This window comes from Ascaphus truei, chromosome 6 (assembly GCF_040206685.1).
Source record: "Ascaphus truei isolate aAscTru1 chromosome 6, aAscTru1.hap1, whole genome shotgun sequence".
NCBI lineage: Eukaryota > Metazoa > Chordata > Amphibia > Anura > Ascaphidae > Ascaphus > Ascaphus truei.
The window spans coordinates 128128599-128146066 of NC_134488.1; the positions used below are offsets into that span (position 1 = coordinate 128128599).

At 42.7% G+C, this 17468-nt stretch overlaps 1 protein-coding gene across 2 annotated transcripts in view; it reads left to right on the forward strand.

The window, feature by feature from the left end:
- Window positions 1-689: 689 nt before the first annotated feature.
- The window catches only part of LOC142497881 (phospholipase A2 inhibitor and Ly6/PLAUR domain-containing protein-like), a 30314-nt gene continuing 13535 nt past the window's right edge, over window positions 690-17468 (forward strand). For both annotated transcript variants that reach the window (XM_075606280.1, XM_075606281.1), the window contains exons 1-4: window positions 690-816; window positions 12205-12321; window positions 12685-12831; window positions 17092-17232. In XM_075606280.1, coding sequence (XP_075462395.1) covers window positions 765-816; window positions 12205-12321; window positions 12685-12831; window positions 17092-17232 — 457 coding nt within the window. In that variant the 5' untranslated portion in view covers window positions 690-764. The remainder of the gene's footprint in view (window positions 817-12204; window positions 12322-12684; window positions 12832-17091; window positions 17233-17468) is intronic.

The following is a 17468-nucleotide window of genomic DNA, read 5'->3' on the forward strand; positions in this document are numbered from 1 at the left end:
TGCCTTATGTAAGGAACTGGAGCAACATGTTTGAAACATATGAGGCAATTTTGGAGCAAAACTGGTTCAGTGCGTCCAAATAAGTTGTTCTATGCACTGATATATAGGCCCCAAGATCTCTCTTCCTCTCCGGAAGACGTCATTTTCCCGGGTCTGGATGGCAGTATGTCTAAGACATAACGGCACATTATTGGAAGCTAATATAATGCTATGTTACAATAACGTGACACTAAGCCCATCCATGCTAATAAGATATAGAACGTCTGTTGTTTTTGTATATTATTAGCTTTTGAGGGTACACCTTAACCTCAAGGGGGAAAATTGCTAGTGTTTTAGGTACTGTCCCGTTATGAGCCCTGATATAACGTAGCTTTGTGAATCTAACACTAAGCATGCAAGTTTTTTTCTCTCCACTAGTAAACCAGTTTTAAATAAGAATTTGTCTTCATTGGAACAAGGTAGATGTTTCCAAAGGTTTCTGCAAATGCTTATATCTAGCAAAAGATCTAAATTAATATCTAAATTTAAATGCAATCTCCTAATGGGTACTTGTTTTCTTGTCCAAGTTTAAGTTTCACAAGTTCATATTCATCATTTGTAACCTCCTCTGCATTTTTGTGGTCTCATTTGTGATCTCATTCCTCCCCCGCCTTATTTACCTAATGTATAAATAAAAGAACCTTTGACTAGAGTGTAACATTGAGGTCTCTGGCTGCATTAATATCACACCTATCTGCACTGACCTGTCCGGGAATCCTCTCACAATGAGATCCCTTCTGCAAGTTCTCTGTGTCCTCTCAGCTCTTGTAGCGACAGGTAAGTCTGTTTCTACTAAGAAGGGACATGCTACTGTGCCTGAATTTTCTTTCAAAGAGGATGAATTACTAGTAAGCAGTATATAAAATACGTAGTTAATCTCTTTGTTGTTGGAGCTGCACTTCAGAAGTATGGGTTGTGCTCCTTGCAACCATCAAGTTGGTGAGAACATTATTTTATAATCTGAGATTAGCATTTTCTGGCCTTATTGACAAGAGTAATATGTTATATGTAGGGAGCATTGAACAGCCGTGGCTAACACATTCCCTCCATTACAATGTATAGGAGATAATTATACATGAGTGTGCATAAAGGCAGATAATATATAACTGTGTATAGTGTATCTCAGGATGCAGGTGAGTTATTATTACCCATGTTATGGAAAGGAATGTAAGAGCCAGTCCTGTTACGGGATGCAACACATTCATTAAAGATCCCACCAGCAGTGAAAAGGTTAGTTTTGTTACCATCATAAACCATAAGGCCTCGTTCAGGGTGCAGGCTTCGGAGGGAGGGCGTGCTGCCGTGCGAGCTGCCGTGGGACACAAAGTATTCAAATTGAATACTGGTTGTCAGGGTAGCAGCTGCACTGTCTCCGAAGCCAGGAGTTGACGCTGGCTACAGTTTCAATAAACGAAAAAATCTTTTTTGAAGCTGCAGCAGCGTCACTGGGACCTCGGCAGCCAATGAAATCATTCTTGAGAATGATTTCATGACTGCAACTTGGATCCCTAACCTGCCATCTGTAGACCCGCCCCCTCCTCAACTCCTGAAAACGTCTGCTGGGGATGAACACACATCGCCCAGCAGACTGCCGCCCTCGCTCCCGAACGCCCTCCCTCCAACTCCTGCCTCTGGCACCCTGAACAAGGCCTAAGCCACCAAACAAGAACCAACACATGAGTTAGAGGTAATGGTGCACGAGATTGACAGGTGGGGAGAGAAGTCTTAGATACAGATATCTGTAGATATTGTTATGATGTATTTTGCATTAGTGTAGCAGCAAGGGGACATACGATAAATAGCACCCTTTATCTTTAATACATTTGACGCTCTGCTTTAACAGCTAAACACTTAATAAATGATCCCCAAGGTGTTGTTTCCAATAGATGGTTATGTACAAGGTGTGATATTAATCTACTGATTTCTTGGTGTGGTGGCAACAATACATTTGTATCTTAGAGACGCTTACTGTATATTATGAAACCTTGGGGAGAGGATACCCTGACTATACATCTCTAGTGATGGGTTGTCAGACTATGGAGGTGTCAATTTTCTTTTGAAGAAGCTGGAACCCATCTGTCTGTTTTACTGCAAATCCCTCTTTCATCAATATCTATCTTCCATTTTCTACAGTATGTCATCTTGCTCTTCAACCAGCCCCATTTCTCTCCATGCCCCTGTGTAACATTATTCTTCAGTTTGTCCTCGTGTTCTCCCACACTGTATGTTCAATATAATCTCCCCCCAATCCCTTTCTTTCCTACACTATATTATTTTCTGGCATTTGTATCTTTTTCTTTTTCACCTTGTCTCTTTTCATCTGTGTTCTTCCCCTTTCTGCTCTAAACAGAGGAGCCCCCTACTCCCCCTCCCCTTTCCCGCTTCCATTTCACATTTTCTCTTCTAAATAAAATTCTTCTCCCTCTTTCTATTCTTACCTTATCTGCCTTCTTCATGTTTCTGCTTCAACCCTCCCCCCCAATCTCTATCTCCCCCAATAATTTTCCTCGGATCACACTCCCTTCTACCTTCTCTCCTGTTAGTTGGCAATATTTTGTGTTTCTAAGTAATATTACCCGCTTTTTGGATGAGAAAGTACAAAACTTAACAGATGACACATCACGTCACACGTCAAGAGACGTATTTCAGTGCAATCAAGGGTAAAAGTCATCACAGAAAGAGAAGCAAACTACTGTATAGAACAAGTAAAGTGACCGGTATTGTGGTCTAAGATGATGAAGAATGTAACACAGTAGTGGAGAGGAAAGGTAGAATGTCTTACTGTATGGGCAGATGTGCTAGTAAGAGTAGGACAATGCCACAGTTCATTGGGCACAGTGTCCAGTTCTAGATGTATGGTCAATGGAAGTTGTGCATTGCATATGTAACTGGTACACACGCACAACATGTCACATTCACTGGGATTCTATAAAAAAAGGACTGAAGTGTACACGTGTGTATATCTGTGTGAGTAACAGTAATGAACTAAAGAATAAAGAAAGGCAACTTTATTACACTTCATTGCTCCTGCTAATAACATACCGATGTATAACGCACAATACTGTTGGGTAGGGGCTTCACGGAGTTCCCGTGAGGTTTGCCGACGTATTTGATCCCACATTTGCATGTTATCAAATAAACAACTCCCTCTGTTTTGCAGTTAATGAAATTACGCATGTTGTATTGTTTATTATTGCGCGATCCATTAAATTGTTTAGAGGGGTGTATGTATTTTCATGCCTTGCATGCGCCACATCTGTAGGTACCCATTACTTTATTGGTGTCCAGCCATGTTGTGCTGCTCTGATTCTGGTAATGGCTATGTACCAAGTGGTCTGCTAGATTGTGTGTTCATTTGTATGTAATAGACGCCTGGGGATTTAACACCTTACTAAGGTCATTATCCTCTAGAAGGATATGCCAGTGTTTGTTAATGGAGTCTCTGATCTCTCTCCATTGCTTGTTGTAAGTTCCAATCACCCTTATAAGCTGGGTACCCTCATTTTCCATTTTTTTTAGCATATAAGAGTGTTCTTCTGTCTGTGCGTTTTGCTCGTTTGTAGGCTTTGTTAACGCAGGAGCGGCTGTACTCCCTGTTCAGGAATTTATTTTTCATTATTGCGGACTGTTTCTCAAAGTCTTTAGACGTTCCTTCTAACTCGTAGGAATTGCCCCGTTGGTATCCCTTGTATTAGAGGCCGAGGGTGATGACTCGATGCCAGCAGAAGATTATTGGTCGCTGTGGTCTTTGTATGTACCGTGGTGTGGAGTAGGCCCAAAGTGTCCTTGTAGATATCAAGGTCTAGGAAAGTAATACATTCCTGGCTCATGTTGTATGTGAGTCTTAGGTTAAACCAGAACACACATAACCTATCTACAAAGGATAAAAACATCTCTCTGGTTCCACTCCACACCACCAGCACATCATCAATGTAGTGAGACCATAGGTCTACATATTGCGTGAACTCAGACATTGTGTCTGTAAAAACACCACATTCTTCCCACCAACCCAGGTACAGGTTGGCATACGTGGGGGCACATGTTGTGCCCATCGCTGTGCCCTGGAGTTGGTGGTAATACTTGTTCTTGAAAAGAAAGTAATTGTGTGTCAATACATATTTTAGAAGTTCAATTACAAATGCATTATGGTCACTATGTTCAACGCTTCTAGTTTTAAGGAAAGATTCCACCGCTGTGAGGCCCACCGGGTGCTGAATGCTTGTGTACAGGGATTCGACATCCAGGGACACCAAAAAGGTGTTTGGTGTCACCTGGACGCCGTCAATTTTCCTGAGAATGTCAGTCGTATCTTTTGTGTATGATGGCAGATTCACCACAAACGGTCTCAAAACTACATCCAGGTAAGTGCTGGCATGTTCACTCAGGGATTCCATACCCGATACTATTGGTCTACCCGGGGGATTTTTTGCGTCCTTGTGTAGTTTGGGTAAAGTATAGAATGTAGCTACTTTCAGTTTGTTTACCAGGATGTAGTTAAATTCTTGTTCAGTTATCACCTTCTTGGTGAGCCCTGATTTTAGGATAGACTGGAGTTCTTTATGGAAAATCTTAGTGGGATCCTCTTGTAGGATTTTGTAGCATGTTCTATCACTTAGAAGTCTAGAGTTTTCACGGACATACTTATTCTCGTCCATAACCACAATGTTTCCTCTCTTGTCGGAGGGTTTGATGATTACCTCCCTAATGTTGATAAGTTCTTGTAGGGCGATTTCCCCCCCCCCCCCAGTCATACTCTCTGTGCCTCCTCTAGGTAGTATTTGTTCAAGATCCTTAACTACCAGCTTGATGAAAACATCTACATTAGTATTGGAGCCTATATAAGGTATGAAATGACCTTTAGGCCTTAATGATGTAAAGGGGCCTTTGCCTAGCTCTCTGTTGCCCTCAATTTCTAGAGCTAAGAGGTTCCTATAGGCTTCCAAGTCTGTTTCATTAGCGGTTTCGAGGAAGTCGGGGGGTATGGTTAACTGCTCCTTTCTTTTAAACATTTTGTGTAAAGCTAATTTTCTACCAAAGAGATGGACGTCTTTGACCCAGTCAAAGAGGTTAAGATTACAGGATAGAGTGAAAGAGAGTCCTTTCTTTAAAACGAATTCCTGTGCAGATGTTAGTGTAGTGGCAGAAAGGTTCACTATCTGCAATTCATTCAGTATCTTCTCCTTCTCCTCGCCCTGCTCCTCCCTCTGTAACCCCAGACCTCTCGGTCTCTTAGGCAGTCTGTGTCCTCTCCTTGTCTTGCGCCTTGTCCGCTGCTGTTCCCACCCCCTTGGGCAGTTCGGGGTACCTCTAAAAAAGTCCCATCTGCTATTGGTCGTGCTAAAGTCTGTTTGAGGGGTGCAGATTCCTCATTCTCGGAATTTTCCCATTCTGTGGAGGTATCATGGTAGTCTTTAGTTTTATTATTTTTTGGAATTTTATATATTTTGCCTGTTTTGAAGTCGTCAGTATCTCTCATGAGTTTCCTATGTTTCCTTGCTTTGAAACTCTTTAGTAAACGTTTCAATGTTTTTTTTGAGTTAACTCTCAAGATCTTTGTAATCTGGATTATTTTCCCAAACATTGGTGTTATTGAGTTCTACATTCAGGTCTATAGTTTCCAGTGGCTGAGCGGGGTCATTCCACTTCTCTCCCCCTCCCCCCAGTTATTATACAGTCTGAACTTTTTGTTCTTTCCTATACACCAGGCTATAGTAGCCTGTTCCAGTCTCTTAGTCTCATAGTCTACAAGTAGTACAATAAGATCCTTGGAGCAGTTAGACAAAGTGTTTTCCCACTTTTTCTGGAAAACTTCATCATCGACCCTAAATGACGGGAATAGATTGATGCGTAGGCCTCTTGGTATCAATTCTTTAGTGATATAGTTTCTTAGGCTCAGTGTTTCCCATAATAGGCGCGTTTCTTTTTTATAACATCTTTGCAGATTGTTAAAAAATGACTTAATGTCAGCTGGGGGGGTTGTTACCCCTTCAGCAGAATCCTCTGAAAACAGCTGTTCTGCTTCCAGGAAGCGCTCTCTAAATTCTATCTTAGATGTGAGAAAACCTGTCATTCCTGAATTGGCGGGCTGGGGTATAGGAAAGAACAATAAGTTCAGACTGTATAATAACTGGGGGGAGGGAGAGAGAAGTGGAATGACACCGCTCAGCCACTGAAAACTATAGACCTGAATGTAGAACTCAATAACACCAATGTTTAGGAAAATAATCCAGATTACAAAGATCTTGAGAGTAAACTAAAAAAAAACATTGAATATCTTACTAAAGATATCAAAGCAAGGAAACATAGGAAACTCATGAGAGATACTGACGACTTCAAAAAGGCAAAATATATAAAATTCCAAAAAATAATAAAACTAAAGACTACCACGATACCTCCACAGAATGGGAAAATTCCGAGAATGAGGAATCTGCACCCCTCGAACAGACTTTAGCACGACCAATAGCAGACGGGACTTTTTTAGAGGTACCCCGAACTACCCAAGGGGGTGGGAACAGCAGAGGACGAGGCGCAAGACAAGGAGAGGACATGGACAGGCTAACAGACCGAGAGGTCTGGGGTTACAGAGGGAGGAGCAGGGCGAGGAGAAGGAGAAGATACTGAATGAATTGCAGATAGTGAACCTTTCTGCCACTACACTAACATCTGCACAGGAATTAGTTTTAAAGAAAGGACTCTCTTTCACTCTATCCTGTAATCTTAACCTCTTTGACTGGGTCAAAGACGTCCATCCCTTTGGTAGAAAATTAGCTTTACACAAAATGTTTAAAAGAAAGGAGCAGTTAACCATACCCCCCAACTTCCTCGAAACCACTAATGAAACAGACTTGGAAGCCTATAGGAACCTCTTAGCTCTAGAAATTGAGGGCAACAGAGAGCTAGGCAAAGGCCCCTTTACATCATTAAGGCCTAAAGGTCATTTCACACCTTATATAGGCTCCAATACTAATGTAGATGTTTTCATCAAGCTGGTAGTTAAGGATCTTGAACAAATACTACCTAGAGGAGGCACAGAGAGTATGACTGGGGGGGGGGGGGGGAAATCGCCCTACAAGAACTTATCAACCTTAGGGAGGTAATCATCAAACCCTCCGACAAGAGAGGAAACATTGTGGTTATGGACGAGAATAAGTATGTCCGTGAAAACTCTAGACTTCTAAGTGATAGAACATGCTACAAAATCCTACAAGAGGATCCCACTAAGATTTTCCATAAAAAACTCCAGTCTATCCTAAAATCAGGGCTCACCAAGAAGGTGATAACTGAACAAGAATTTAACTACATCCTGGTAAACAAACTGAAAGTAGCTACATTCTATACTTTACCCAAACTACACAAGGACGCAAAAAATCCCCCGGGTAGACAAATAGTATCGGGTATGGAATCCCTGAGTGAACATGCCAGCACTTACCTGGATGTAGTTTTGAGACCGTTTGTGGTGAATCTGCCATCATACACAAAAGATACGACTGACATTCTTAGGAAAATTGACGGCGTCCAGGTGACATCAAACACCTTTTTGGTGTCCCTGGATGTCGAATCCCTGTACACAAGCATTCAGCACTCGGTGGGCCTCACAGCGGTGGAATCTTTCCTTAAAACTAGAAGCGTTGAACATAGTGACCATAATGCATTTGTAATTGAACTTCTAAAATATGTATTGACACACAATTACTTTCTTTTCAAGAACAAGTATTACCACCAACTCCAGGGCAAAGCGATGGGCACAACATGTGCCCCCCACGTATGCCAACCTGTACCTGGGTTGGTGGGAAGAATGTGGTGTTTTTACAGACACAATGTCTGAGTTCACGCAATATGTAGACCTATGGTCTCGCTACATTGATGATGTGCTGGTGGTGAGGAGTGGAACCAGAGAGATGTTTTTATCCTTTGTAGATAGGTTAAACCAGAACTCACATAAACTAAGACTCACATACAACATGAGCCAGGAATGTATTATTTTCCTAGGCCTTGATATCTTCAAGGACACTTTGGGCCTACTCCACACCACGGTAAATACAAAGACCACAGCGACCAATAATCTTCTGCTGGCATCGAGTCATCACCCTCGGCCTCTAATACAAGGGATACCAACGGGGCAATTCCTACGAGTTAGAAGGAACGTCTAAAGACTTTGAGAAACAGTCCGCAATAATGAAAAATAAATTCCTGAACAGGGAGTACAGCCGCTCCTGCGTTAACAAAGCCTACAAACGAGCAAAACGCACAGACAGAAGAACACTCTGATATGCTAAAAAAATGGAAAATGAGGGTACCCAGCTTATAAGGGTGATTGGAACTTACAACAAGCAATGGAGAGAGATCAGAGACTCCATTAACAAACACTGGCATATACTCCTAGAGGATAATGACCTTAGTAAGGTGTTAAATCCCCAGGCGTCTATTACATACAAACGCCCACACAATCTGGCAGACCACTTGGTACATAGCCATTACCAGAATCAGAGCAGCACAACATGGCTGGACACCAATAAAGTAATGGGTACCTACAGATGTGGCGCATGCAAGGCATGCAAATACATACACCCCTCTAAACAATTTAATGGATCGTGCAATAAAAAACAATACAACATGCGTAATTTCATTAACTGCAAAACAGAGGGAGTTGTTTATTTGATAACATGCAAATGTGGGATCAAATACGCCGGCAAGACCTCACGTGAACTCCGAAGGAGGATACTGGAACACATAAGCACAATCAACACCAAAAAGATGTGCCTGTTGCCAGACATGTTAATTCGTTTCATGGGGGAGATGTCTCTAACCTATCTTTCCACTTGTCAAATTGGGGATACGTAAGGGCGATTTGGACACAGCTCTACTAAGAAAGGAGTCCCGATGGATATACACCCTGGGGACTTTATCTCCTGGGGGCCTAAATGAGGGTTTTGTCTATACCCCCTTTCTGTAAATCCGTCTCTTCCCTCTCCCCATATGCCAAACCCCATTACCATGCTTAAAGTTAATATCCAGCCTTCTCATACCATCTTATTAGGAAGGATTACTTCACTGTAGATTATAACATTACATTTAGGCACTTCATGTTAATGCCTATTGCAGTATGCCTGTTAATATCCTCCCATGGGGGTTTTCTTTGCCTTATATGTTCTTTTAAACCTTAACATGGGTCAATAGGACCCGTTTTTATAAAGTCTCCCTACACAACCACTCCCCCTTATGCGCGTCAAGACACACAGAGTCACGACGACGCTATCAGGTTGCCATGACAACTCCACCGGATATAAGGCTGCAGGAAGCTTTGACCCGCCGCCCTCGAAGAAGTTCCATAGCCAGGAACGAAACACGTGTCGGGTGCGACGTGCCGTGTGACGTCATCGGCGCGACCGACTAGGTAGCAGTCCGGTCAGTTTGCTATCACAGCGTGGAGTGCGATTTTCAGTTTTAGCTAATATTGATGTGGGCCAAATGCGGATCCCACTAGCTAGGAACAGGATTACCTGTGTCATGATCTGGTGAAGGATTCCTGTGTGATTGCATCCAGCGCTTCAGGTACTCTGCCAGTGATGTGTTCTGGGCTATGAGGGGTTCTATGACCAACTGCCTCGGTGTAACTGTGGCCTCTCATCATCAGCGTTATTTCTCACAAGGGAACTGACAAAGAGTGGGGCTTTTCCTTGACCCTATCTGTACCTGCATGCAGCAAAGCTAGACGTCTATACTGCTAGCAGGTAATAGATAACAGCAACACTATGGCTGTAGTGTCGGGTAACACGTTCAACACCTGTCTCTTACCTGAACAGGGGGCTCCATAGGGCCAATTACATTGACCCTCCTCTTCCCTGAGGGGGAAGTGGCACATCAGCACTTAGTTTGGCTCTGTGCACCTGCCCCACTTTTGAATCAGTGTGAACACCTTCATGAGTATATATACCATTCTTACCTGAGCAGATACCATCACTACCACAGGTCACTACTACTAAGCCTTCTGCCTGGAAAACTAATACAGTGTCTTAACCCAGGAACAGGCTTTTAGTTAGCACTTTGTTTTTGATATCATTAAAATTTAATTATTTTGATTCCCAATTTCTAGTGAGTGCATCTCTTGGGATTCTTTTCCTTGTTCTCCAGTATATACCTTTATCCCTGATAGCACCACTCCAGTCTCTACTCTCATATTCCAGTGGCTGAGCGGGGTCATTCCACTTCTCTCCCCCTCCCCCCAATTATTATAGAATCCTGTAAGTGCACATTCTTATGGGTTACTGATTTTATAAATAAATGTACCTAATTTTTTACTCAGTTACGTGCTATGGAGCTTGCGCTTTAGTTTGTTTTTTGTCCATATATATATATGAAATACACAAAAGAAAAAAAGAAAAGTGTCCCACTAAAAGCACTCAAGCAACAATAATAATGAAAAAATGTTTATTAATGGACATGGAAAACACTAAACAAATATAAATACAGGTATAAAACAATCCCCAGAGGGTCTCAACAGCTGTGAAAATATCAGGGTAATACTAAGATCCTAAGTAAATATAAAAAAAACAGGATCTTACTACTCAGGTGAAAAAAGAGAAATAACCTCCTGAGATATATATAAAGTAAAATAATATTATTACAACAGCTGTGTGCTGTGAACTATTAACTGCTACTAGTAATAGTTGGCAAAAACAGTAACACCTAGTACCAAAGAAACAAATAAATGACAACAATTCACCACTTATAAAATAAAGGAATCATTATATATAATTGCAGAAAATAATGAGTATAATGTCCTTGTATGGAGTCCTAGGATTGTAAGAAAGGCAAGAAATTTTGTGTCATTATTGCAGCAAGAGTTAACAGCCGATGACAGGGATCCAAGGGGAGTACACACAAAGACAAGCCCGACGCGGCGTTTCGCACCCTTTGCTTCTTCAAGGGGCTTAATAAAATGACATCCAGTTAGGGTTTAAATACACAAAATCAATTAGCGTTGACCAATGAGAATGTGAACAGAGAACATAAACAGCTGATTCATAAGGAGCAAAATTACACTGAATGCTAGTGAGATGGTCTGTCCAGCATGAGATGTAACCAAAGTTCCTATTGGTTTGTCAATGAGCACTGCTCCAATCAAAACCGCCCACTCCCCCTACCATCGCAGATGACCACAATAGAAATTTCTCTCCCACGAATTGTTCTCTCCCACATTCTTATGGGTTGCTGATTTTTAAAATAAATGTACCTCATTTTTTACTCAGTTACGTGCTATGGAGCTTGCGCTTTTGTTTGTTTTTTGTCTATATATATATATATATATATATATATATATATATATATATATATACTGTATATATATTATCTTTTGATTCTTTTTGAATAATATGAAACAATATACAGTAAATACAATAATTAAACATACATAGTAGAATGAATATATATATAAATGTAAATACAACTGTATGCTTATCTGCATGTCTTAGGCACGTCTGCAACCCCGCCTTTCACCATTATCACCCAGCACACAGCACTTCCACAGCAGCAAGGGATTCTGGGGAATGACATGCAAATGAGCACAAAGTGCCACTTTTTGCTTCAAAAACCATTTTTAACATGGTTCCCTATAGGCTTAAGCTTGCTGCATGGTCACAGCTTTGAGCACAGCCAGGGTATATATATACTATTTAAAACACTGAATACCATACTGTCAATCATCTACAGTATATACTATAAATCTACTGTAGCATGCAAAAAACTAAACTTATTAATAACTACCCTCCCATAACCCTTTACTCTCCCATAAAATACCCCCCACCCCACACCATTATTTAAGAATTCAGTAAGAATATGAGACTTGCCACCAAATACGCAAACTATATTTAAATGACAAATTGGCATATTTAAAGCACATTTTTAGTAACAAAATATTTAAACAAATTTTCGGGAGTATACAAAGAAATGGGAAAGTTTGCTGATTGAATTTTGACACATTCGCCAATCGCTAGTTGGGAAAATAGTAAGACAAATGGATGTAACATTTGATCAGTCTCTCTGTATAGTTACTAGTATTGTTATATACTAAAGAAAGTTCAGCCAGTGATGTTAATGATGAATATAAAGCCAACGACTCTGCCTCTTACTGAGCCTTCAACTAATGACAATGTATTTATCTTTCAGGTTATTCTCTGTCATGTACAGTGTGTGTGAGTTCCAGTGGTTCATCATGCACAGGCCCCTCTATAACCTGCCCTGATGATAACGTTTGCGAATCTTCGTTCACGGTGCTCACAGCAGGTATGTTGTATACTGTATGTCAATAACTTGAATGTACTAGTGAGGTTCTTTTATTGCAGAGGTAAGAAAGTTAGATGCATTTCATATCTGTCAGTGGGAGAGTGAAAGAGACAGAACATGTTAAGTTACAGGGAGATCTCTTTGAGAAAGAGGAGCGATCTCGCAGCCCTGTGACAGAATAATAATCTTATACGTGTCACAGCTCTGAGGAAATAGCCAGGGCCACATTCTATAAAGTACATCGCCATTATTCTGTGTGTTAACATTCATCTTGCGCAACAAGTGATTAACCCTCTCACTGCCAAATTTATTTGCTGTATCTATTTTGGTCAGTTAATAAGAATAATCTTTTCAAATCTACAGGCGGAATAGAAACTAAAATCTTTACCAGAAATTGTGAACCACAAACCAGGTGTGGACTGAAGGGGAGTTATACCCTTCCTGCATACAAAACCAAGATGGGCAGTTACTGTTGTGCCACTGACAACTGCACTCCAGGAATACCCACCTGTAAGTGCCTCATTGTCATTATTTACCTAAGTGTCTGTGCTACCTCAATAATCTATCTGTGCCAGACAGTATTTCTATCTTCTCTTCTGTGATACTTACACCACCTGTCTTTAGATACATTTTACTTTTACACACCAGAGCATGTCACCATGCAAAAGTCACATCTGTATTAATAACCCTGTACCTCGCTGTTTTTATTTCCTGTATGTTTATACCAGGTGACACAGGAGGCCAGTAATTTTAACACCTTTACCTTCTGGGAACAATTCACTAGGAAGGACACAATAGTGGAAAAAAATGGGGTTTATTCTGGTAAAACCAGCAGGCATATGTAACACATGGTCCCACCCCCCACCCCCCTCTGGGAGATTGCATTGCTGTATGGAGTGTGGTGGTGCATACCTGCTGGCTCACAGTAGATCTGAGTCTCCCGCATGGTGGTTGGGGATATCAGAACAGGCTTCTGGGATATAACTGATTTGTGTTCACGGTGACAGTGCCTCTATCACTTGCAGGATGAGGGGTGCAATCCCTGCAGGAGAACTTCTTAACTCTTCCCCCTGATAGATTGCAGTCTCAGGCAGGAAGGTATGGTAAACACTGGAACACTTTATTGCACTCTTCAACAATACAGCAACAGCCACTGAGCTTAGGGCCTTCACCCTCAGGATGTCCCTGGACCTTCACTCCCAGCCAAAGGGCACCAGGAGCAGTCGTAGCTCTTCCCTTACTCCCTGGTGGAGTAAGGGAAATAATCTCCCTCCACTCCCCTAAAGGAGGGCCACAGATTGGCAGAGCCCTGCACAATTGTTATGGGTAGACCAGCCTCTCTCAAGGGTAGAGGCAACTGACTATCTTTAGGAAGTGCAGCCCCTTAAGTACAGGAAAAGCAGGAAGCAGACCTGAGTCCCTGATTGGACACAAGGCCTGGTTGCAGCGCCTCCCCTGTAACTCACTGAAGCTGCATATGAGTGGGAAAACCCATGATTACTCCTGGCTTGCCTGTTCTTACCAGGGGTAATTGCCAGGAGGAGGGCAGACGGGTAGCAAAAAACAACCATTGTACACATCTACACATACAATGGAACACAAAATACAGGTAATACACGCTTAACTGGGGACTTTGGAGGAGTCTCTAGCCTCACTAGGTGCAGGGCACCTGCTTGAGGATGGCTTACCCTGTCCACTCCACGTCCAGGAACATCATAGTACTATCAACAGGTTAGATACCCTGCTGTGCATGCACAACTTGGCGGATATTGCCAAATTGCGCATGCACAGCACGGCCCATAGGCAGAGAAGGCTCGCAAGGGACTACAGACCCCAGGATGCATAGGGGCAAGGCACCACCTGACTCATGGCAGCCAATAGGGTTCAAGTGTTTCTTGCAGCAGGGAATAGATACATTTGGCGTGCTGGAACCGCGCATCAGTCTGGCTGGTACGCAGACAGGTGAGGGTGTATGTGTGCAGGGGTCTGTGACTCCTGCACTAGGCCAGACATCCCCCTAGGCCCCAGCTATGCCCCGACTCCCCTGCAAGCTTGTGGCTGCTACAGGGACCGGACATTAGGAAGGGACACTGCCCCAATAGCTGAGTAAGCATTAGGGATACAGCTGCAATGCTGCAAAGCTCTGGCAGTCTGTGGTCTGTTACCAGATCACACTGCAAAGGCATAGAAACTATCTTCGTGTGGGATTCTCCAGCTGGATACCACCCACACGGAGGCGGACTGATCGTGGAGGCGGAATCCATCGCCGGATCAGTGGATCCTGTTTATCTGTCGGCACGCCCGTGTGCTGGAGCACCCGGCAGGTACCTATAGGTACAAGTGCATCAACACACACCATAGAGTATAAGGGGTGTAAGGAGTATACAGTATAAGGGGTGAGGGATTATATCCTTGAGGACTCCAGGGTGGTTGGGTGTCCTAGGGCCCCGTCAGGTACTGTGGGAACTGTGGACAAGAGTGTGGGACACGTGACGGGTGGTTACGGCCGTGCGAGGCCTGGCGGGTAGCTGTAACCAGTAGCATACTATAGGGCCATAGTAAACTGTTATTTTATGTTACCCACGATGTGGTTATTGTGTGATCATATATGTATATATATAGGTCCTGTAACGGGTAATTCCACACAGTAGAATCCATTACAGGTGGAGGCGCTGAACAAAATCGTACCAGGATACACCCCAGGCTCCCTGCAGCGGAGGCTCAGACCTCCTGTGAGCCGCAGGTATTGTACCACACACACACAGTAGTAACATAACCTCCCAGAGTGTAGGGATACATGTGTTACAGCAGTATTTTTCAAATGGGCGAAACTGTCAAAATGCGTTTCCTGAGATTCCGCGGATTATCAGTGGGAGATGCCCGCTGCAGGGGGCAAGACCAAGGGCCCAGCAGCGGGATGCAGATGTTGGGCCCAACCTTTGGCCAGGCCCCCTGCACTCACTAGGACTGTGGTCCCGGCTCTCACCCCTTATTTCTGTGGTCCTTGTTGGACCCAAATATTTCTGTTCGTGGCTCAGATTACGGTAATTGAGATAAGGAAGCATAAGTGTATGGACAAGAATGTTACCAGTAGAATAACAGAGAAGGAGAAGAGTAACTTGTATGTTTTGCAGCAAGTAACAGCGGCGTGTTGCAAGAATAAGAATGTGAGAAGACAAGTATAAGGAGGAATTAAATGTGACACTAAATCAGTGTGCTAGTGGGACTGGGTAATTAGTAGAGATGGGCAGACTGGTTTGAATCCCCTTCCTGGATTTTCCTGGATTTTTTAGATCAAATCGGATTCCCACACCAGATACATCGATTTCCGCCATTAAATTCATTGTGCCCCCATTTTTTTTTCTGTCACTGTAAATCTGTCCTGCGGGTGCTGGATTTTAACATTGCCTCAGAAAGGATTCGCAATTCAGTATCGGTTGTGCGGGGGGGGGGGGGGGAGTTGAAGACTTCCATTATATAGCAGATAGTATCAGAGCAATTGCTCAAAAAATCCAGTGCTCAAGAGTTCCTCACTAGTCTGTGTTAACAGGGGACAGGGGTCTGCTGTGTAATCACATGCAGTAAACTCACCAAGAGAGTCAGTACTCACGGCTTGTAGAGCAGGCTGAAAACGGAGAAAGTTATGTTGTGTGAAATCCTTTATGCCTTGCAGTGCCCCGCTCTGTATATCCTATCCGGCCAAAATCTCGACTGGACCGTCACGCCAGGCACTGGTGCTGTCGGGTAGAGGGTATCCGTGTTCTCCTAACTTGTGGCTCCGTTCAGCGGTGGTCTCTCTGCACTTTGCGTCTCCGCTACTGGGTAAACCCTCACGGGACCTCCAACCTCTCTCTCTCGTATCAGACTGACGTCATCTCTTGCCGGGTCCAGCAATAAAATGTATTGCAGTAGCTTAGGTTGAAAAATTCAAATCTTTCACAAGTCCCCTGTTCTGCGTGCTCCCTGGTAAATGCAATCCAGTATATGAAACACCCCCATAGGGGAAAAAACCGGTGCACAGCTTCAGTTATGGGATGAATATATCAAAAGGGTTTATTATATAAAAAACATGGACAAAAACATACTGATATTGTCACTCAATATGTGTGAGTGACAATATCAGTATGTTTTTGTCCATGTTTTTAATATAATAAACCCTTTTGATATATTCATCCCATAACTGAAGCTGTGCACCGGGTTTTTCCCCTATGGGGGTGTTTCATATACTTCCATTATATATCCCTTCAAACGTCCACCCAAATAAGTTAGGGAGAACTGCCTGTGCTTAAGAAAGAGCAGCCCTGAGGTACTCTGGGTGTTATGCAAAGTATATTTAATGAGTCACATCCCTCACTTTGTAAGAGGCTGTCCATAAGAACTATACTGAGGTGACAAGCCTAAGGCACCCAGTGACTGGAATGAGCTAAACCAGCTGATGGATAGCACCACTGTCACAGCAAAACTTTGAGCTCAACTTCTCACTGAGCGCTCATACCTCTACAAAGCACTTTAACCACTTCTGGGATAGGGAAGAATACTGTATGTAATAAGCAGTCTTCGGACATGAGACACTTTCTGGTGCAGTAAATCACTAATTTATTTGAATAGGCTATAATATACTGTATACCAGCACCGAAGGCGTCTAATTGTAGAACACTGCTTAGTGTTTTGTTCATGATGCTTAATAATCCTGCCCATGAAGTGCTCACAAAATAAAGGCAGACTGGAATATTCATAGCATCTGATTCTCTTCCTTTTTCTCACTTAAAGTGCCAGCTGATAACAGTATAAAGAATGGAGCAACGTGTCCAACCTGCACCTCTGCAAACTCTGATTACTGTTACACTTCGTATACCATAGAGTGTACTGGGGATGAGGTGTGGTGTCTTCTCCAATCTACAATAACATCAGGTAATTCCACTATAGTCACATTGCACAGATATTCACTTACTGCACACACATTGCTCAGTGTCTCACTGCTCTAAGTTACACTATAATGTATGTATGGATATAGCACCAACAATGTACACAACACTTTACAAAAGAGACAATGCAGGGAAATATAATGCATAATTGCAACACAAAATCAGCCAATAGGAAATGATATTCCTGCCCTAGAGAGCTTACAATCTAAGGCACAGATATTT